Source organism: Pangasianodon hypophthalmus, chromosome 12 (assembly GCF_027358585.1).
Source record: "Pangasianodon hypophthalmus isolate fPanHyp1 chromosome 12, fPanHyp1.pri, whole genome shotgun sequence".
In the NCBI taxonomy this organism is placed as follows: domain Eukaryota; kingdom Metazoa; phylum Chordata; class Actinopteri; order Siluriformes; family Pangasiidae; genus Pangasianodon; species Pangasianodon hypophthalmus.
Window position 1 is genome coordinate 13,115,692 of NC_069721.1, and position 22,602 is coordinate 13,138,293.

At 38.0% G+C, this 22,602-nt stretch overlaps 2 protein-coding genes across 3 annotated transcripts; one reads left to right on the forward strand and one right to left on the reverse strand.

Annotated features, from left to right (window-relative positions):
- The first annotated feature begins 31 nt into the window (after positions 1 to 31).
- nrap (nebulin-related anchoring protein) lies at positions 32 to 15,165 on the forward strand. The gene is made up of 43 exons (XM_026915025.3): positions 32 to 301; positions 626 to 720; positions 882 to 969; positions 1,811 to 1,912; positions 2,097 to 2,198; positions 2,296 to 2,400; positions 2,694 to 2,801; positions 2,923 to 3,027; positions 3,128 to 3,235; positions 3,317 to 3,424; positions 3,962 to 4,069; positions 4,399 to 4,518; positions 5,115 to 5,219; positions 5,459 to 5,566; positions 5,849 to 5,953; positions 6,103 to 6,201; positions 6,635 to 6,739; positions 6,834 to 6,941; positions 7,066 to 7,173; positions 7,287 to 7,484; positions 7,581 to 7,685; positions 7,775 to 7,873; positions 7,976 to 8,080; positions 8,190 to 8,297; positions 8,524 to 8,835; positions 8,949 to 9,053; positions 9,584 to 9,682; positions 9,907 to 10,011; positions 10,119 to 10,226; positions 10,311 to 10,424; positions 10,547 to 10,744; positions 10,950 to 11,054; positions 11,164 to 11,262; positions 11,370 to 11,474; positions 11,660 to 11,767; positions 11,975 to 12,286; positions 12,453 to 12,557; positions 12,674 to 12,772; positions 12,896 to 13,000; positions 13,103 to 13,210; positions 13,326 to 13,637; positions 13,931 to 14,083; positions 14,252 to 15,165. The coding sequence occupies exons 1-43, from the start codon at positions 230 to 232 to the stop codon at positions 14,510 to 14,512; spliced, it is 5,487 nt and encodes a 1,828-aa protein (XP_026770826.1). The 5' UTR covers positions 32 to 229; the 3' UTR covers positions 14,513 to 15,165.
- Positions 14,889 to 21,046, reverse strand: LOC113527340 (hyaluronan-binding protein 2). Of its 2 annotated transcripts, none has more exons than XM_026915031.3 (13): positions 20,823 to 21,046; positions 20,474 to 20,522; positions 20,205 to 20,312; positions 17,882 to 17,992; positions 17,676 to 17,792; positions 17,340 to 17,456; positions 17,075 to 17,246; positions 16,877 to 16,971; positions 16,550 to 16,799; positions 16,147 to 16,289; positions 15,870 to 16,010; positions 15,599 to 15,744; positions 14,889 to 15,402 (listed from the first exon to the last, which is right to left on the reverse strand). In XM_026915031.3, exons 1-13 carry the CDS (start codon positions 20,883 to 20,885, stop codon positions 15,241 to 15,243), a joined length of 1,674 nt encoding a protein of 557 aa, XP_026770832.2. In that variant the 5' UTR covers positions 20,886 to 21,046; the 3' UTR covers positions 14,889 to 15,240. The 2 variants fall into 2 exon arrangements, with proteins under 2 accessions (XP_026770832.2, XP_026770831.2); XM_026915030.3 differs by having other exon boundaries at positions 20,462 to 20,522; positions 20,823 to 21,045.
- Positions 21,047 to 22,602: the final 1,556 nt, after the last annotated feature.

Consider the following 22,602-nt stretch of genomic DNA (forward strand, 5'->3'; position numbering starts at 1 on the left):
CTAAAGAGGGGTGGAACCTTGCATCCAGTACATGTAATAGACAGAGCTGGCCTGTAGCAGATCTCAGTTTAACACAGGTCAGAGAGTAAGCCACAAGTGGGAACAGGGGACTGTCTGGAAAGCTTTGCCTTCCCCCTGAGGTCTGCCCAAGACTACTGATTTTGGAGAACCTTTTGATATATGTACTTTATATATATATTTTTGTAGTGAGTAAATTAATAGGGAAAAGATGAATATTCAAAACTGTGCCAGGTGTGGATTTGTGGTGTATCCAGCTGAAAAGGTTAATCTCATTGGTCAGGTAAGTCTGGATGTTTGTAATATGTGAATACATATTTGATTTGTGGCATTCAGTCTTTTTTCTTTGTTTAAATATTCAGATAGATTATTGTACAATAATACTAATCTAATAATACCAAAGAAGTGAGCTAATTCCATAGTATATGCTGATGTAAGAACATTAATCACATTACCATTTGAGACAAAATAGCAAACATTATAGATTTTCCAAGAATTTTAGACAGATCGCCTACTAGGTCTCTTTAAAAAATTGATTATAGTAGATTTAGATTTTGTAATACGTATTGACAGTCTGTTTCTCTATCTGTCTTTCTCATATAAACAGAACTGGCACAAAGCATGCTTTCACTGTGAGGTCTGTAAGATGGTTCTCACTGCCAATAATTATATAAGTCATCAGAAGAGGCCATATTGTCAAGTGTGAGTATATGACAATTTTTGTTTTATATTTCATATAAAATACACATTTTTGTCTTAAGGCATCTATTGTTCCTTTAATGATACTCACACAAAACTTTGCAACTATGTATATCACAGCCACAAACTATCAATTTTGCTTATGACCTGTGTGCAATTTACAGACATAATCCAAAGAACAACACCTTCACTAGTGTCTATGAAACCCCTGTCAACATTAATGCCAAGAAACAGGCACAGGCTGTCAGTGAGGTGAGCTTACAGTTATGTCCAAGATGCCACAAAGCACACCATAGCTTTGATTATTGCTTACACAGACAGCAATAATCATATGGAGATAATGTTCCAAAATCTTCAGTATGTTGTGTTTTTAATTATTGATGGGTTCTAACGTAATATCAACAGTATCAAGAATAAGCCACGGGATGACTAATAAAAGTCATAATAGTGCTTTTTATGAGTGTTGTAAAGCTGTTTTAAGGAAAGTTCAGAGGCTGTAGTGACTCTACAGGTTTGGAATGGGGACTGAGTTTCTGCTCTGAGCTATTTCGGTGGTGTGACTGCGACTCGACACCCTACTCAGATCCACTTTATGTACTTGGTACTTAAATTTATGCACCAGGAAAGCAGCCCTCTTCTTTTCCTGCTCTCTCTCTCTCTCTCTCTCTCTCTCTCTCTCTCTCTCTCTCTAATCCTAGGATGCCCACCTGCTCATGTCTGTTAGTGTGCATAAGTGTGTACTCTCTCTAGACTCTTTAGAGTTGTAGTATACAGTCTATTACATCTCCTTTACTTCCAGGAATTATCACCAAGCCATTTTCCAGTATAAAAATGTTATAAAAAGCACCCTGTTATAAAACTAAGTCCGGGCCACATGCTCGGAACAAGAGGGTTGTATCACTGTGTATATCATGATTGAACATTGTGTTTTTGCAAATATGTAGAACAATTCATTGGAAACTGTTGGTCTTTGATTATTCACATCTTGGTTATATTCATTGCCTTATCATATTTTGTATAAATTATGTTTTACATTGCTTAAACTATGATGAGTACAGGTCCAGCTATGCTTAAACACTATGTTGGTTTGCAGATTAAATATCGAGAGGATGGCGAACGTTTCATGTCCACTTTCCACTATGATATGTCCAAAGAGATAGAGCAGGCTCGCAAGGCCAGCCAAATGACCAGCCAGGTAGGAGATCAGATAAAAAATTTAATAATAATAATAATAATAATTAAGGGGTTTGATTTATATAGTACCTTTCTTAAACCCCCACTTTACAGAAGGAACAAACCCTGTGAGTTCAGTTGTTAAATTGCTAAATCCAGGAGCAGTGAAATGAAGAAACTTATGCTTGTGTTAAACTGTCCTATAGGGCTATGAATCTGAATTTTCAGAGCAGCAGATATGGTACTCGGGGAGTGTAAGCAGCCAGGAGGTAGTTCGCATGACTCAGGCACAGAAAATCATCAGTGATGTAAGTAATCTCAGAGCTCTATATAAATATTGTGATTGTGTGGTGGTTTTAATCGCGGAACATGAAAGCATATTTCTACAAGTCTGTCTGGTCTTAGGTGGAGTACAAGCGTGGCCATGAGGAGCGAGTGACACAGTTCACGTCTGTAGCTGACACACCTGGGATGCTGCATGCTAAGACTGGAACCTCACTGGCAAGCGATGTATGCTTATGCTCATACTCATACTCACACTCATACTCATTCTTTTCACTTTTGCATAGTGATACTCCTAATGCACTTTGTGCTCAGATATCATAGCAGAAGGAAATATGCTATCTTTGCTTTCTCAAAAGTATAAAGCTTTGGAAGCAGTAGAGATGCATCATTTAAAGGTTTATAGGGAAATGCTTTAAAAGCATTCTAAATGCATTCAGCAAATACACTCATTATCATTACCTAAATATAGATAGTGTGGTTTTAAAGCATCCTTCATATCTCTGGATCTTAACTGACAGGTGAAATACACAGAGGGATATGAGCAATCCAAAGGAAAAGGCAGCTTCCCGGCCATGCTTACTCCAGCATACGAAGTGGCCAAGAAAGCCAACACTCTTGCAAGCAATGTAAATAAAGATTCCTGTAGACCAAATCACATGTTGCGATTTGATTATGTTGAAATAGTCATACTATGTGTTGTTACACACTTTTCAAGCAGCATTTTGCATGCATACAATTTATTTTCAGGTCGAGTATAAGAAAGGACATGAGGAGAGGGTTTCAAAATACACCACTGTGACAGATACACCTGAGGTGCTACTGGCTAAAAGTCAAGGAAAGATAGCTAGTGATGTAAGCATAAACTCTCTTAGACATTGTTAATATATTTCAAAGAATTATGAGACTAATCAATGCTTAGAAATGTAATCAATTATTTACAAAAAAAAAACAGGTTGTCTACATGGAGGAATATGAACAGCAGCGGGGGAAAGGAAGCTTCCCTGCCCACTTCACTCCTGGTTACCAAGTGGCCAAGAAAGCAAATGAAATGGCTAGCAAAGTAAGTGCTCACTATTAACTTGCATACTTTTCACACTGAGAGTTTGACACATATAAGCAGCTGATTGCTTATATTGTGTAGGTGAAGTACCAGCAGAAGTATGAACAAGAGATAAAGGGTAAAGCTAGCACTGATGCTGGAGCAGCTGAGTTCACTCTGGCTAAAGAGAATGCAGAAAAGTTCAGCCAGGTAACAAGCTTCATTCCTTTTACATTTAAGCATATTTTAAGTTACTGTTCATTCAGTTACATGACTTACATGAATTAAATGGCATATTGCTACCCCAAGCAAGCACACACAATTTCTTGTCTGCTAAATATTTAATCTGTATGTAAAATTACTTCAACTTTTACTTCTGGCCATGCTCATTGCTAGGAATATGATAATTTAACTACATGGAAAAATCTTGACAATACCCTTCAGAGAAATTTAAACATAGTGAATTAAAATTCAGGCTTTTACCTAAGGAGATGCTGCATGCTGCATATATATATATATATATATATATATATATATATATATATATATATATATATATATATATATATATATATATATAGGAATATTTTTTATATGCTTGTAATTTTGTCATATTGAATGGCTAATAGTAGTAAGTCTTGGTGACTGGGTTTGTGTTCACTTATTAAGCACTTATTAATAAGTCACCAAGACTTAAGACTATAACACTGTACATTTATTTTTGTGGTTGTGATTATTGTATCTCAGCATGCCTATACTGAGGAATATGAGCAGCAGAGAGGCAAAGGAAGCTTTCCTGCTATGATCACTCCTGGATACCAGATGGCCAAGAAAGCCAATGACATGGCCAGTGATGTGAGTTTTGACAATCTCTTATTACTGTAAATAATACAGTAGAATTTTGTGATAGACACTTTGTTATCTGCCATCTTGTTTTCATTACTGATGTGTCATTTCTGGGTGAAATCTTCATTCCTAGTTAGGGAATCAATCTTACTGTCATGACTCCTACCCAGGAATTGAATGATGTCACTCCAAAAGCTCCCAGCAGACCAATATAGTGCCACCACCTGAGTTTGTGTGTGAACACGTGTTATCTCACACCAGGAGAATGCAACCTGACATGGATATTGTTGTTTTTGAGTAGCACAAGCATTATGTTCTCTCCCCATTTTAACCTGCAGCTGAAATATAAGAAGGACCTGAATAAGATGAAGGGCTCTGCCTCTGCCTACCATTGCCTGACCCCCGATGACAACCTGGCGCTGAAGAATGCCTGCAAGATCAACAAGCTCGTCAGTGAGGTGAACTCTTGTTTTTAATATGCTTCTTATTAAAAATGTTTCATTGTATATGACTCATATTTGCAGCCTACAGTTATTTATGCTAAAGTTAGGAGTAGTATTTAAACAGATAGAACATAACTATTCTAGTGCACACTTAACATTCTTGAAACATCATTTGACATGTGTCATCAAAGCCATGCGCTATCAGGATGGACTGTGGTTCCTATGCTGACAAACTGTCATGCTATGGAAGACAGAGACGATTTAAAAAAAGGCATCTGTCATGAGCTCAGTCAGACACAAAGGCACCAACCCTGTGTTGTATTCATCTTTCATGGCTCTCCTGCTGAGTTCAGCTCCTCACACAAAGCATGGAGACAAAAGTGACATCATTTCACTGGACCACTGGCAACCTAGACATGTCTAAATGCCTTTTTTGATACCTGATGACACCATATCATCATCTCAGCCTTATTTATGTTCAGGGGTCAAAGAGCAAATATGCTTTTGTGTAAAGAATGTGACGGTCACTAAAGGTTTAAAATAGAGTGCCACGGTATTAGATCATGGTTGTTTACACTATACATGATCACCATTTGCACTTTTTCATTCAGGTTGAATACAAGAAGGATCTTGAGAACACAAAAGGTCACAGCATCAACTACTGTGAGACACCACAGTTTAAAAATGTGTCCAAGATTGCCCAGTATACCAGTGATGTGAGTATGGCATTTATGTGACTGCCTAAAGAGTGAGAGCATTTTCTATATTTAAATGAGATATTACTGTGCAGAAGTCACACTGCTTCATGTCTGATAATCACAGTAAGAAACAGAGTCATAGACAGTGACATTGGGAAAATAAATCTGTAGTAATATAAAAATATATCTACATGCATTTGTGTATCTAACTACATACTTTGTCATTAAAATACTTTTGTATCATATTATGTTTACAGAATAAATATAAGGAGAAATATGCCAATCACATGAAGGGCCACTATGAAGGAACTGGGCTTGACAAGAAAACTATGCATGCCATGAAAGTCAGAAAGCTGGCCAGTGATGTAAGACTTCATTGCTGTTACTTTACTGCTAATATAGTGTCTTGATCGTGTGGCATTATAGCTGACTGTCATTTAACACTTGAAATTCCTGGATTATTATTCAGTTATTTATCTTGAGGCATAATAGTAACTACTATGGATTATTTTGTAACTACTATGAATTATTTAGCATGTACAGTGAAACTAAATGATGAGGAATGTAACACCATGAACAGATTATGTAGAAAATAATGTTTGAATAGATGAGTTAAATCCCCATTGAGTTAATCTTTTCAATTTCAGATTTCTTATAAGTCAGGGTATGAACAGGAGCAGGGCGAATACAACTACCCTGCTGAAATCACCCCATCTTATCAGACCCAGAAGAAACTGGAGCCTCTCAAAGATGTGCGTCTTCTAATATGTAAACTTTTGAAAGTGGCATTTACAAATGCACAAAAAATACATAAAAGTCATTTTATGTATGCATTAGTTTGTTGCAAAACAATTACCTTGTGAAGCAAGTCATATTAAAGATATACCTTTTTCCTGCACAGAAAAATTACAGACAGCACATTGACAAGCTGAAATACAGTCAGGTGACAGATACTCCTGACATTGTTCAAGCTCGAATCAACGCACAGCAACTTAGTGATGTAGGTATTGATCTCTTCTCTAGCAGTGAAATGTGTTGTTTGTTATGTTAATAAATAATAGACTACTAGTAAATATTTGGAAAAACTACATTGAATATATTATATATTATATTGATTTATTGTTATGGTTAAAATGTTTATCTAAGACGAATATAAAAATTCCCCCTAACAAGTAGTATTCATTTAGAACATAGTAGAAGCAGACAACAAGTTCTTGACCAATTTGGAAAGCTGGCTGAGACGATGTTAAGTTTTTTAAAATGGTCTTGATTAACACTTTTCCTGGTCTAATTCCTAATTCTGCATCTGTTATTTGATAGTGTTAATATTCATTATTCAATATGTCCAAACTTTTGACAAGTAGTGTATAAAATCTAAACTTTAGATTCTAAAGCACAATGATGATTTAAATAAGCTGTAATGTATTTTGCAGTTGAACTACAAAGCCAACTATGAGAAAACTAAGACCCAGTATACCTTAGCTCAAGATACACCACAGCTTAAGACAGCCAAAGCCAATGCAGAACTCATTAGTGATGTGAGTATATATTACAAAATATAATCAAACTTATATTTTCTTCTAGTTTTAGAGATGTGTATTTTTTAATTATTGACACTCTTCTTGGTCATAGATCAAGTATAAAGAGGAGTGGGAGAAGAGTAAGTCTAAAGCATGTGACATTGGTGTGGACACACTGACCTTCAAAGCTGCTAAAGCTTCAAGAGATCTGGCCAGTGATGTATGCATTCATTTGCTAATTCCATGACACATATATTTTAAATTGGTGTTTGATCGTAACTATATAATAGCAAAATAAGAGCATCATGAGATGCCAATAGAGTGACTGTGAATATATCTTGCAGATTAAATATAAAGAGACATTCACAAAGAACAAGGACAAAGCAGTTGGTATGAATGTAAGTGATTCGAAGACTCTCCACTGCCTACAAGTGGCCAAGTTGAACAGTGAGGTAAAGATCCTTCTGCCAACACAAGATATTAAAAAAAACTATGACTATAATCTAAAACTATATGAGCATATGCTGTGAAAAGAAAGAAATGTTATATTTCCATATTACCTTAGATTGCCTATAAGAAGGACTCAAAGGAGACTCAGACCAAGTATAACTTGTCTATGGACATGGTGAATCTAAACCATGCAAAGAAGGCCCAAGCACTAGCCAGTGATCTGGACTATAGGAAAAAGCTTCATGACTACACCATCCTGCCTGATGACATCAAAGTGCAGCAGGCTAAGAAGGCCTACAACCTGCAGAGTGATGTAGGAAAAAGTGGAAGTAAACATTACAAGATTACAAAAACTGTTTTTTGTTTTTGTTGCACCTTTTGAGCCTGCTATATGGTTTGATCCTAACAGAACCAGTACCGCTCTGATCTGATCTGGATGAAGGGAGTGGGCTGGGAGGCTGATGGGTGCCTGGATGTTGCACAGGCCAAGAAAGCTGTAGAGCTTGCGAGCGATGTAAGTCAATTGTGTGTGGAGGAGAATGTGTTCTAAGATTTGAACATTTGAGCTTCGTTGAGTATTTACTCTACGTCTCTATTTTGCAGCAAAAATACCGTCAAAAGGTGGACAGTGTGAAGTTCACCCAGGCAGCTGACACTCTATCCATCAAGCATGCCAAGAAGAGCCAGGAACTACAGAGTGATGTTAGAGAATTTTGTAAACTTGTTTTGTCTAACTTCGTGTTAACATTCTAAATCAAGCAACTGACAGTGTGAGTCTTATATTTTTAACTGATCTCTTCTCAGCTGGCATACAAGGCAGGCACAGAGCAGATCATCCATAAGTACACTGCGAGCAAGGATGAACCTCTCTACAGGCAGGCCAAAGCTAATGCAGAGCTTCTCAGTGATGTATGAGTTCATTCACAAATGTGTCACTCTCCTATTCATGAAATACCCTGCAAATAATTGAGGACTTTAAGAATATAAGCCAATGCTGTATTCTACTTATGTTCACCAGAAAACATATAAGAGTAGTTGGGAGGCCCAGAGGGACAAGGGCTTTGAGCTACGCATGGATGCACTGTCTATCCTTACTGCCAAAGCTAAGAGGGACCTTGCCAGTGATGTGAGTGACCAAAGTACAATAAGTGTAAAAAACTTACCTGCAGCGTGAAACTACAATATTCAGAGTAGTGTGCTGCGTAAGCATTCACCTTCTTTGAACTTTTCCACATTTTGTAGTGACTGGTTGCGCAATGGGGTGAATACTTATGCAACACAATGTAATTTATTTTAAAAAATGTATGAGTATGTGTCTGTTTCACTAACAGCCATTATCTGTTGTTCTGTAGGTGAAATACAAGCAACAGTATGAGATGACGAAAGGAAAGATGATTGGGGTGAAGACTGTGACAGATGATTCTCAGTTGGCCCACTCGACACTGGCCACTAAACTCCACAGTGACCGCAACTATAAGAAAGAGTATGAGGACAGTAAGACCAAATACAGTGCGTCACTTGATATGATGACCATCAGTCATGCCAAAAAGGCCCAGGACCTGGCTACAGAGACCAACTACAGAACTTCCCTGCACAAGTACACATGCCTGCCCAGTGACATGAAGGTGGAGTGGGCCAAAAAAGCCTATGGCCAACAGAGCGATGTAAGAGTCAGCTACAACAACTACACAGTATATTTAAGTATGCCTGATCTACAGGTATAACCAAACTGAAATATGTTGACAGTTGACTATATATGAACTGGTTTCTCCTTCAGAAAAATTATCGGTCAGATCTGAACTGGATGAAGGGTGTTGGCTGGGAGACTACTGGATCTCTTGATGTACTGCAGGCTAAGAAGGCTGGCAATATCATCAGTGAGGTATTGATTAACTGTCTGATCTCTGAGCATTACTAGCATTTGTAAGACCCCCAAAGGCTCCTAACTGAACTAAGCTAAAAAGTGTAATTTCCTTCATTTCTATTTAACTCATGTAGCAATTAATAGATCACATTTAGAATTTGGAAAACATGTACAACATGTACATTTATAAACTAGGGCTATGAAAAAAAACTACACAAAAGTGTATTATTCATTCAATTATAATCTACAAACTATTGCACTAATATTTATTTAGAGCATCTAAAAGTCTGTATGATGATTTATTTGACTAAACAATCTTATTATCAGTTTATCAACAGAATGTATTAGATAATTTTTTTTTATCACATTTGAAAGTATACAATGGGAAAAAGTGTTAAATATAGTTTACAATTATCAGCCTAGGAATATAAAACATAAGCTTTGTGCAGTACCCATGAGCCATTTTCTTTGAACATAAATCATTTTATATTGTTTTATTTCACAGTAGATAACAAATTGTGCACCAATGTGCTGCCTGTGTGTTCCAGAAAAAATATCGTCAGAATGCGAGTGGTCTGAAATTCACCAGTGTGGAGGATACACCAGAGATGGTGCAGGCCAAACTCAGCAACAAACTGGCACTAGATGTAAGAAGATTCCACAGCTATCAGGATTAGAATTATATTTGTACATATAATACATTTATGAAGTAAATCTATGACAATTTGGTGATTATGTGGAACCTGAACTCTCAGTTCTAACATTTTTGTAGGGAATGATCAATTTAATTACTATGGTTGTATTTAATGAGATAATTTCTCTCAGCATTCCTAATTGTGTAGATGTAATCAGATACTTTGTGATCATACAGAGGTTGTACAGAGAGAAGGGAGAGAATGAGAAGCACACTTACACACTCACAGGAGACCTGCCAGAGCATGTGCAGGCCAAGATAAACGCTATGAACCTCAGTGAGGTGAGATTTTTGAATATGTACTGTGCTATTTCAGTACCACCATTGCTCCTCAACTTAATATCCACTTATTTAATGTGTTCTTCCTGTGTGTGTGTTTTTTTTTTAAGACACACTACAAAGAATCATGGACAAAGCTCAGAGACGCGGGTTACAAATTACGTTTGGACGCTATTCCTTTCCAGGCAGCCAAATCCTCTGGAGAGATACTCAGTGATGTAAGAGTGATCCTATCTTGTATTATATTATGTTGTTATTTATCAGGACAAAGTAACAGGGCTCTACATTTTTTTCACTTTTAGCAAAAATACAAAGAGCAGTTTGAGAAGTCGAAAGGTAAGATGATTGGCCTGAAAGGATTGCAGGATGACATTAACATTGCCCACTCAGTGCATGCCACCCATCTACAGAGTGATGTGAGTATACCAGCTGTGTACACTGTATTGAAAACATTGATTTTGTACTTATTACTGCAAATAAGATTCATTTAAAGATCTGTTTGGTAGACTTACTGATTTAACTCATGCACACTCTATAGATTAAATATAAGAAAGACTCTGCTAAGGGACACTCTCAGTTCCACCTCCCAATGGACATGTTAGACATGGTTCATGCTAAGAAAGCCCAGGCTCTGATCAGTGACCAAGACTACAGATTCACCCTGCACCACTACACTGCTCTGCCTGATGACCTGAAGGTGCAAGCTGCCAAGAGAGCTTATGAGCTGCAGAGTGAGGTAACTTCCTTAATCGACTGATGGAATATTGTAAACTGTTTGCACTGTATAGCTACAAAATTGTGTGTGGAGTTGCTGCATATAATTGGCTCAGTAACAAAGGTTAACTGAGACATATACAGTAGTACTGATATGTGCACTTACATGTAAAGTGACTAATTATTATTGAACGATTACTGACTTGTGCTTTGTATGTGTGTAATAGAAAGCATACCGCTCTGATATGAATTACCTGCGTGGGGCTGCCTGGATTGCTACTGGTGCCTTACAGATTGAAGGCTCCAAACGTGCAACAGAGCTAATCAGTGAGGTATGGCATATTGGTCTTATTGTTCTTATCTAATGGGAAATCTCTAAAAAATTGCTAAAAGAAAATAAAAGAAAACAATTTAACAATTCAATTTCTCTTTATTCAACAGAAAAAATATCGACAGCTGCCGTATGCATTTAAGCATACATCTGTTACAGATTCCCCTGACATTGTTCATGCCAAGTTCAGCAACAAGATCACCAATGAGGTGTGTTACATTGTTTTTTTGGCATCTGATGTCCTCACTGTTTCTTTTTTTCTGAAGCTCAGTTGAAACAAATTAGGAGAATTAATGTGTGTGTTCAAATTCAACAGCGACTATACAAAGAGAAAGGTGAGAACCTCAGGCATAACTACACCATCACAGCTGAACGACCAGAGATCACCCAGGCCAAGATTAACGCTGCTAATTTCAGTGATGTAAGCCATTTATGCCAACTTCATGACATGTTCACTTAACCCTATTTTTAAAACTGATATTCTAGAATATTCAACTATATTATACTATATGAGTCACAATATTTTCTGATTTAATTTCATTGCATTGTCATATTGTGGCTTTTCGAATGTAGTTATGGAATCCTACCTTTGCATTCTTGTTCTAGACCAAGTACAAAGAGTCCTGGCACACGCTGAGAGCTCAGGGATATAAACTGACAATGCAGGACATCCCCTTCCAGGCAGCCAAAGCATCCACAGGCATTGCCAGCGATGTAAGACAATCCTTGCTAATTTTACATATTCTGTAAAAGGCTACAGGCATAACTAGCGATTTTCTCTGTAGTGTGTAACGTTAGTGCACAATGATTCCATCACCCAAATTGCTTTATATCACTTGTGCATTAATATTATTAATTTTTATATTACTATTTTCAATTATCACTACTAACCTCAAAGTCTGAATTGATTCAATTCCACAGTACTTGTACAAGCACAATCATGTTCTGGAGAAGGGCAAGCACATTGGAGCACAGAGCATTATGGATGACTCTCACCTCCTACACTGCTGGCAGATGGCACGTCTGCAGAGTGACAAGGACTACCGTAAAGATGCCATGTCCACCAGCGGGAAGTATCACCTTGGACTAGACCTAATCAACCTGGTTCATGCCAAGAAAGCCCAGGCCCTGGCCAGCGACCAGGACTACAAGAAACGCCTCCATTCCTACACTGTATTGCCTGATGACATGAAGATGCAGTGGGCAAAGAAGGCTTATGAGCTGCAGAGCCAGGTGAGAGAAAAGGAGTTTCCTGGGGAAGAGTTTATTATAGAGAGAAAATTGTTTGGTAAATATATACAGTTTTTCTGGTGACTTAGAGTCTACCAATCAAAGAACAGAACAGTATGTATTGTGTTTTAAATGGAGTATACTGAGTAATGTGTATTTTTTCCCCCAGAATTTGTACAAATCAGATCTAAACTTCATGAAAGGAGTGGCCTGGGACTCAGTTGGTGCACCTCAGATTGAGTCTGCAAGAAAAGCTGGAGAGCTAATCAGTGATGTAAATCCACTTTAACTATCAGAGCTAAAACACGATAGCATTAAACAAATCAGCCAACTGTTTATGCAATTTAATGTTTGGTTTTCTACAATATAAGCCTCTCTTTGTTATTGCAGAAGAAATATCGTCAGCTTCCTGGCCATCTGAAGTTTACGCAAGTGGCTGATTCCCCTGACATTCTCCATGCCAAGAACAGTTACATGCAGTGTAGTGAGGCAAGTTTACAACTAATGTGATGCATAGAGAATACTACAGAAATGCCAAAAAAAGATGCAATATAGGTTTTATAAGGTTAAAAATGTTGACACAATATAATAAACGGTTACTGTGTATTTCAGAGATTGTACAAGTCTGGCGATTCTGAGTCCATGCACAAATACACCCTACCCCCGGATCACCCTGACTTCATCAGAGCAAAGATCAACGCACAGCAGATCAGCGATGTATGGCAGAAGTTTTTTTTTCTAAGTTTTAAAAAGGTACTGTATTCATTTACTAAATGTGATATAATTGGCTCATTTTCTATCTTATGTTTCACTCTACAGAAAGTTTATAAGGCATCAGGAGACCAGGTGAAGTCAGCAGGCTATGACTTGAGACTAGATGCTATCCCCTTCCAGACAGCTAAGACCTCTAGAGAAATCGCTAGCGATGTAAGTCTAAACAACAACTTTTACTCATTCATCAGTCTTATATAAAAGTAAAGAAACTACATTTTCTGACCAAATAGCTGTTAGATTAAATCAATATTTATTTATTATTCTTTAGTTCCACTACAAGGAGGCCTTTGTAAAACAGAAGGGCCAGCAGATAGGTCTCCGCAGTGTCGAGGATGACCCCAAGATGAGACATTCACTGGCTGTAGGCAAACTGCAGAGTGACAATGAGTACAAGAAGCAGTTCCAGGAGACACGGTCTCAATTTAAGATCCATGCAGACCAGCCAGAATTCCTGCAGGCTAGGAAGAGCCAGGCTCAGGCCAGTGATATCAGATACCGCCAGCATCTCCATAACTACACATGTGACCCACAGCAGCTGAACGTCCAACATGCTAAACAGGCCTACAAGCTGCAGAGTGATGTGAGTGAAATATTTTGCATTCTGTGTGATATTTCTATACCTTATGGCAAATATTGTTTAAAAGATTTGATTAGTGTGTGGAACCATCCAACGTTAAGGACACTTAACAGAAAAAGTACATTCACCAATATTTTTGTAAGCAAATTTATACTGTTATTGTGTTATTTTTTTCCAGTCACTATTTGGGCTTGAAATATCTGTGCTTTTGATAGCAGGTGTATTGCAGAACTAATGGAATCTCATTAGCTGTTCTGATTTGAACATGGGAGTTGATTTCATGTGGATGGTTGCAGGTGAAGTATAAATCTGACCTGAACTGGATAAAGGGTGTGGGCTGGACTCCTCCAGGCTCTCATAAGGTAGAAATGGCCAGGAGAGCTGCCGAGCTTGGCCTGGCTGAGGGGCTGGACACTGAGCAAGCCATCTCCAAGTATCAAGAATTTATGGTGAGACAACTTATTAGAATCTACAATTGCAACAAATATGAAAGGGAGATGTTGTATGCAAAAAAGAGAAAACTGAAAAAATGTACAAATTATTCAATTTCTAATTCATGATATTTGGCTTGTAGCCAATGTCTGCTTAACTCTTCTCTTCTCTTCTCTTCTCTTCAGATGCTCCAACGTCAGCTGCAGTTGGAGAATCAGAAGCACAGTTCCTCAGAGCAGGAGGAGACCACAGAGCAAGTCCAGCAGTCTGCTGTCAATCCAGATGCTATGGAGATTCTTCATGTCAAAAGGAAGAAGACCATCCACACTACTTTCAAACAGGCAAAAACTACAAAGTCCATGACAATGCAGTCTGTAACATCTAACTCTTCTACAAACCAGTCCCTCACCAACCAGTCCTCTGAGAAAAAATTCATTACAAATTAGTGATGATTTCATAATTTACAGTAGTGTAAAGAAAACAGTATATAGTGATGCCATGTAGCGCCTGCTTTTCTACCAGCAATTTAATAGAGAGAATTTAAGAATATTCTGAAGTGGAGTGAAGAATATGAAGAATATTCATATGAACACAATGAATTAAATCTGAATGTGACAACGATGGAAGAATTATGAAGGTGCCGGAGAGTAAACGTAATGAAAGTGTATTAATCCAGTTTGTTGAGGTATTATTAACTGACATATGAGGAGGTTATGAACTGTAAGAACAGGTGGAATTGTGAAGGCGTCAGGATTGCTGTAATGGAAAAACAAGTGCCTTTCTTTTTTTTTTTTGTATTAATTAACAGATGAAACAAGCAGCTTTATTTATTTTGAAATAGCTGGAAAACTTTATTTCATTGTAGCACTGGAAGTCAAATGTATAGCTGGGTTGTATGTCACCGGTGGACTATTATTATTTTAGACTGCAAATGGCAGAAGAGTTATATTTAAGAGATGTTTGATACAGTATACATTATGCCTGGCAGGTTCAGCTTTTTGAGTATGCCGATAGCTACAGATATAAGCTCAAATAAGAGTACATGCTTGATATATGATTTATGACAAGGGGATCCAAAAATAAAGGTTTTTGAAAACTATGCTATTCTATCAATTGTCTGATGAGCTTAATAAAACACAGTCAATAATGCATGCATGTAATGTGTATTGCAACTCTATGTGGAGCGCATCTTTTCATTGATCCACTCAATGAAGTGGGTGACACGGGCATAAACGCCAGGTTTATTCTTCTTGCCACAGCCATCACCCCAGCTCACCACTCCATAGACATAATGTGTGTCATTCTGCTTACAGATCAGGGGGCCACCAGAATCTCCCTATAAAGAGAAAAAGGCAGCAAAATAAAAGTACAAACTACACATCCTAATGATGTTTATATGATTATTTAGCACATGCACACATTAACTTTATTCCGTTAAATAACTGATTATTGGAGCCTATATATTTAATATATATATTTAATGTTTTTTTAACAAGTCCCCATTGCAGTCACAGCCACACATAAATACACACCTGGCAGGTGTCAATCCCTCCTTGCATTCGTCCAGCACAGACCATGCTGTCATCCAGCACTTCACCAAGAACATCAGGATCCATGCAGCGGCTCTGGTTGATCAGGAGAACTTTTGTGTCCAGCAACTGACTGGAACCGCTCTCATCTTCAAGAACAAAGAAAGTATAAATGAAAAAAACTTGACTTGATTTTGTGTTAGCTAGCAGAGGAAAGCTCATGACAAAGCAAATAATATGTAAGGTGATGGAGAGTGAGACAGAAAAGCCACACCTTTCTCAGTGACTCCATAGCCTGATATAGTGCATTCTATCCCATCAGGAAAAGGGCCAGGGGGCAGACAGGCAGCTTTAACAAACCTGGTCTCTCTGGCACAAAGTCCATCTTCAGACACAGTCTTCAGTTTGAGCAGGGCTGATATTTATTTAAATAATAATAAGCACAATGAATGTTTTTGTCATTAATTAAAAAGTGATCAACACTAAAATATGAGTGCAAGTTAGCTTGGCCCATCAATGGTATGTGGAAGCAGGGTGTGTTAGCAGATGACCTATGTCATTGTATAAGGCATCGCCAGTTTCTGTGTAGTTCTCATGCATGATATAATCTTCAACCTCCACAGTCTGATCTGCTGCCTCATGCTTCTCCAGGTCCACCCCACCCAGAACCACCTGCATCTCCAATGTGGTTCCTCTGTTAAGTCACATGTGCGCAGATAGGCAGTCACACACACACACACACACACACACACACACACACACACACACACACACAAAACAGGTGCCAGGAGGCAGAAGAATGACCAACTCTAAATTAATTGTTTTGCAATATATTAAAACGTACTTTCTTAATCCAGTGTTTTATTTTTAAACTACAGTGTCCACTTAATTTGTCTACAGCTCAGATGTCAATTTGTATTGGTACACAATACTGTTACTGCAGGCAACACTTACATGCAGTGAGCAGCAGTGAGGACCCAGCAGGAGTTGAGGAGAATCCCGCCACAAAAGTGACTGAAGTCATCAGTGCTATTTCTGGGGCGCACCTGCAAAGAAACTTGCCAGGGATGAGCTCCAGGCTTGGACTTCCTCCCACCAAAGATCCTAGGTGTAATTCTACTTGGCCATGGCTTTCCACACTCAGAGAACTCCGCCTTTGCATGAGGCCCTGACTTTCCACCAGTAGTTGGTTCAGTTGGAGATACTATAAGAATGTTGAGAATGTTAGAAACAAGGGCAGGGTTGGAAAGAGAGAGACTGGGGAAGATGGAGGATGTGTACCTGGTTCAGGGCAGCGTGGGACACTACAGTCATTCCATCGCAACTTGTTTTTGTATCTGATGAAGCACCAGGGCTGGCTTTCCCCATCAGGGTTCCTGGATAACAGAATGTCTAATATTTACATATTTATCGGATTTGGCTTGTTTTCTTACTTATTCTTCTCTCACACACACATACAGACACACAGGCAGGTCTGACCTGCAATAGTTATGAGGTCCGATTCCATCATCTTTTACATCTTCATCATCATCGAAAGGACCGAACTGCATTATTAGGTAAGAGTTCCAAGGCAGACAGTCATGTCCAGACACTGTTTCACTGACGAAACCTCTGTATGATGCCCCATCTCCCTCATAGCAATCATCAGGACCTTAGGCAAATACAGTTAATCAGCAGCATGTTGGAAAACAAGATAATAAATAATTTAAAAAAACGGTGACTGAATGATAATATGCCACATTACCAACTTGACAGAACTTTCCACTGTAGTTTTTAGGACACTTGCAGTGGAATTTAGCCCTTGCACGACCCTTTACACATGTTCCACCATTCAAACAGGGACTGGGATTACAGGCTGAGGCTAAAACAGAACAACTTAAAGGCTTTTATATTGTCCTTACAATACCCTTGCAGTAAAAATAAACACATAATTTTCCTTTGCAAAATCAACCTGGCTCTCAAAAAATGATTTTAATGAATGAATGAATTAACAATGAACATTTATTGAAATTGTGTAAGGACTGTTCTAAAAACTGTTGGTTTCCTGTCAGTGTCACTGAGAAAGACTGATCACACTCACCTTTCTTGCACTTGGGAGGCTGGAAGGGGGCGGTACACTTGCACTCATAAAAAGGCTCTTCATTAATATGAACGCACTCGCCACGGCCGCATTTGACATTCTTACACATGTTTATAACTGAAAAGCAGAGAAATTCATAAAATATTGACCCAGGAACCAATTACTTTTCAAATAGGTAGTAACAGTCACAAAATATGGCCTCTAACCATCTTGACATCTTTTGCCCTTAAACGGCAGAGGGCAAATGCACTTGAAATCACCATCACCATCATTCTCACATGTACCATTGTTGTAACAGGGATTTGGATCACACTCATCTGAGAGGAAGTGAGAAAGAGGGTGGAGATGAGAGAGAGAGAGAGAGAGAGAGAGAGAGAGAACAACATATATGTTTTAAATTACTGTTCACAAATCAGTCTTAAATAAACTGCATGCATCCTTAATTCCAAATTAATGTAAATAACAGATGAGCATATCACAATACACAACACCTTTAAAAAGGTGAAACGTGTCTTCCAAAGCAGCACTCAAATAAATGTAAATAAAGAACTCTCTGATAAAATTACTGTTTTATCAAATGGTTTCTCTATCGACACTAATGCTGTAAGTTATAGTCCCAAAGAATTGCATCAGGAAGACAATTCTTAATTAGGTCTGCATATTGAAAGAGAGATGGGTGTAAAAAAATTACAGGAGAAAAAAAAATTAACAATGTTGTTAACAATCCCGAATGACAAGTGAAAGAGGTAAGTGTCATTGAGAGTGTCTGCATTATGTCCATTGGACTCATATCAGTTATGATGAAAAAGAAAAAGGTTTTAATCCAGTATTTTATGTAACAGTATTGAATATTGTCATAAATAGATTATCAGAAGTCACACGCTGATTTTAAAATGAATACACACACACACACACACACACACACACACACACACACACACACACCCAAAAAAAAAAACGGTCAGCCATAACATTAAAACCACCTGCCTAATATTGTGTAGGTTCCCCTTGTGCCACCAAAGCAGCTCTGACCCATCGAAGCATGGACTCCACAAAACCTCTGAAGGTGTGCTGTGGTATCTGCCACCAACATGTTAGCAGCAGATGCTTTAAGTCCTGTAAGTTGCGAGGTGGGGCCTTCATGGATTGGACTTGTTTGTCCAGCACATCCCATAGATGCTTGATCAGATTGAGATCTGGGGAATTTGGAGGCCAAGTCAACACCTTCAACTCTTTGTCATGTTCCTCAAATCATTCCTGAACAATTTTTGCAGTGTGGCAATGTGCATTATCCTGCTGAAAGAGGTCACTGCCGTTAGGGAATACCATTGCCATGAAAGGATGTACTTGGTCTGCAACAATGTTTAGGTAGGTGGTACGCGTCAAAGTAACAGCGACATGAAAGCCAGGACCCAACTTTTCCCAGCAGAACATTGCCCTCTACCAGCTTGCCTTCTTCCCATAGTGCATCCTGGTGCCATCTCTTCCCCAGCTAAGCACCACACACGCACCCGGCCGTCCACATGATGTAAAGGAAAACGTTAGGCCACCTTCTTCCATTGCTCCATGGTCCAGTTCTGATACTCATGTGCCCATTGTAGACACTTTTGGCAGTGGACAGAGGTCAGCATGGGCACTCTGACCAGTCAGCGGCTACGCAGTCCCATACACAGTAAGCTGTGATACACTGTGTTTTGACACCTTTCTATCATAGCCAGCATTAACTTTTTCAGTGCTACAGTAGCTCTTCTGTGGGATCAAACCAGACGGGCTAGTCTTCTCTCCCTACGCACATCAGTGAGCCTCAGGCACCCATGACCCTGTCGCCGGTTCATCGGTTGTACTTCCTTGGACCACTTTTTGTTGGAACTAACCACTGCATACCGGGAACACCCCATAAGACCTCCCAGTCATCTAGCCATCACAATTTGGCCCTTTTCAAAGTTGCTCAGATCCTGAGCATTTTTTCTGCTTCCAACATATCAACTTCAAGAACCGACTGTACACTTGCTGCCCAATATATCCCATCTCTTTACAGGTGCCATTGTAATGAGATAATCAATTTTATTCACTTCACCTATCAGTGGTTTTAATGTTATGGCTGATTGGTGTATATAATTTGGTCAGTCACTGTTAATTTTTGTGAGTTCTCACTGTACACTTTATTAGGAACACCTGACACCTGTACATCTGCACATTCATGCAATTGTCTAATCAGCCAATCATGTGGCAGCAGCGCATTGCAAAAAAAAAAAAAAAAGATGGGCTGGTTTGAGTTTTTCAGAAAGTGCTGATCTCCTATTTAATTAGAGTGCCAGGGCAGTATTAGATCACATATTACTGGAAACATTTTCTTCATTACATTTTCCAAGGGTATCAGTTTTTTCTGTTAAAGAATTAATAAAAATTCAAAAAATGTTTTGCACAATCACTGATGGAATTGTCCAATGTTCTGAGGATATCAAAGAATAAATTGTTTTCCCCTCTTTATTACATAATAAAATGTGTTTAATGTATTTGATTTCTCACCTACTTCATCCAAGAGGCCAAACAGCCAGTCAAGGTTTATTTCGGGTATATCATCATAAGATTCCTCCTCATACTCATTGTCTGTCTCATTAATTGCTGCTATGATACCTAAACAGATTCCACAAAAAATAAAAAATAAAAATAAAAGTTATTGATATTACTATATATATATATATATATATATATATATATATATATATATATATATATATATATATATATATATATATATATATGAAGACAGTATTAAATCTCACCTTCAGCTATACCTTCAGCTATACCTTCAGCTAAGTCAGTGAAAAAGTCCGAGAGCAGTCCCTGAAAAAGTAAAAACAATTTCCATCCTAAAATGTTTTAACAATGATTAAAGTAAAAATTCTGCATATGAAAGGATTTAATAAACAATGTAAGCATTTAGTCTCATGAGTTAACTTGCAGAACACACTCACGACACATTCACATAACAGAAAGGACACACTGAAAAAAAGGCATTCGTCCTCTTTAAAAACTTCAACTTAATTATCACTTAATGTTTACAAAATGTGATTTCCAATAGGGTTTTTATGTTTAATCAGCACAAAGTATAACTGAACGAAATGTGCAAAAGTTGATACATACCTTACTTTCTGCTTCTGCTGCTGCTTGGTTGAAACTCAACAGTAGCAGCAATAGCACGAGCATGACAATGCCAATACTGGTCACAGGACTACAAGAAAGAAACCACCACAGCCCTGGGAATGCAGGCAATGATCATTCAGATCACTTGGATATTCATACAGAACCTCTTCTTTCCAGTTGGCAATCATTAGCCCACAACATCGATTTCTTCATAGATTCATGTCCAACCCTGTGCCCCAATACACAACACACACCCCCATTAGTCTGTTTATGGTCTGGGATGTACACTACCACTAGAGATTTCAGACCACTGTTTTTGTTCATTGAATATTTAATAGTGTAGGCGGTTCTGGTACAATTTGTCACATGGGTAGTTTTTCCTTACATTGTTATGCCTGAAAGTCAAAATGAATTTAATGCTTCATTGGTAGGATTGCTGTGCGATCAGTTCTGAATGCCTGTGTATGATTTTTCATCTGGGTCAATGGCCATGCCTGTATCAGTGTATTTACTCTGAATCAGCACTTTGGACTCTTTACTTTACACATAAACAGACCATAAAATCTTCTACTGCCCAACAACAAAGGGTCCAACCTGCAGAACTTATTAGGGGTACAATCTGGGCATCAGATTTAAGTCCCAGTGTTAGGTGCCCATCACATTGGCCTTATTATGGTGTATATATATATATATATATATACAGTAATTCAGTTACAGATGTTTAATTCAAGCTCCATAAACTCCATTCACAGAAGAGCATACCATAATACACAATGCATATAACAAAAGAGAAAAAAACAAACAAGCAAACAAAACCACATCTCATTTTCATGTATACGTTTAGGAAACATAGGAAACCTTTATTTTATAACTTTTATCCACATATGTATATGATTTCTTTGTCATTCTTTTACAATGGGTAATTCTTTCATTCATCAATCAGCAAAACTTCTATCACACTATCATGAATAATGAGGCTATGCAAATAGGGCTATACAAGTCTAATCCTAAATCTAAATAAAATCCATGTCTGGATTGTTATTTTTCAATCAATTTAAACTAATTATTTTTACTCTTGAATACTTGAGTATGTTTAAATGTAGCTATATGTTGACTTTTACTGAACTTTACTTTGACTTCCACTTTTAATTGAGTAAGATTTTGACACAGTACCCATACTTCTACTTAAATACAGATTCTCTGTACTTTTTCCACCCTTGGTGGGGAGTGGATTAGCATGGGTCTTCTCTGTAAGGGAGTAGATTGGGTATGATCTAAAGGGGTAATGAATACTGTTGCACACCTTAGCACTGTTGTCCCATGTGTATTTATGGAGTCTCTCTCTATTTTTCTTTTTCTGACCAGTGAGCTGAGTGAGCTGGAATGTTTTGAAAAAAAATATTACTAACTGATTGGGCAAGGCCATAAGCACAAATAAAAAGTTCATGTCCAACTTATCTTGAACCTACTGTTTTCCCTAAACAGTTTTACATAGGGTTGGTGACTTAAGTCCAAGTTACACAGCAAAAGTCAATATTTACACGGTGAACATTATGCACATTCAGAGATGAGCTGTTTAAGTCAGTTTTCTTGGTGCAGCAAATTATGCAAATTACCTGTATGTACTTCACAGCTCTGAGGGTTTTTTGAATGGATACTGAATACTCATATTAAATCCTCACTATGTACACCTAACCTAACTATGGATATGGTCCCTGGTGAGGTATTCCCAAGGGGATAAACGTAATTCTTCTGTATAGTAGTGTATAAAAAAACAGGT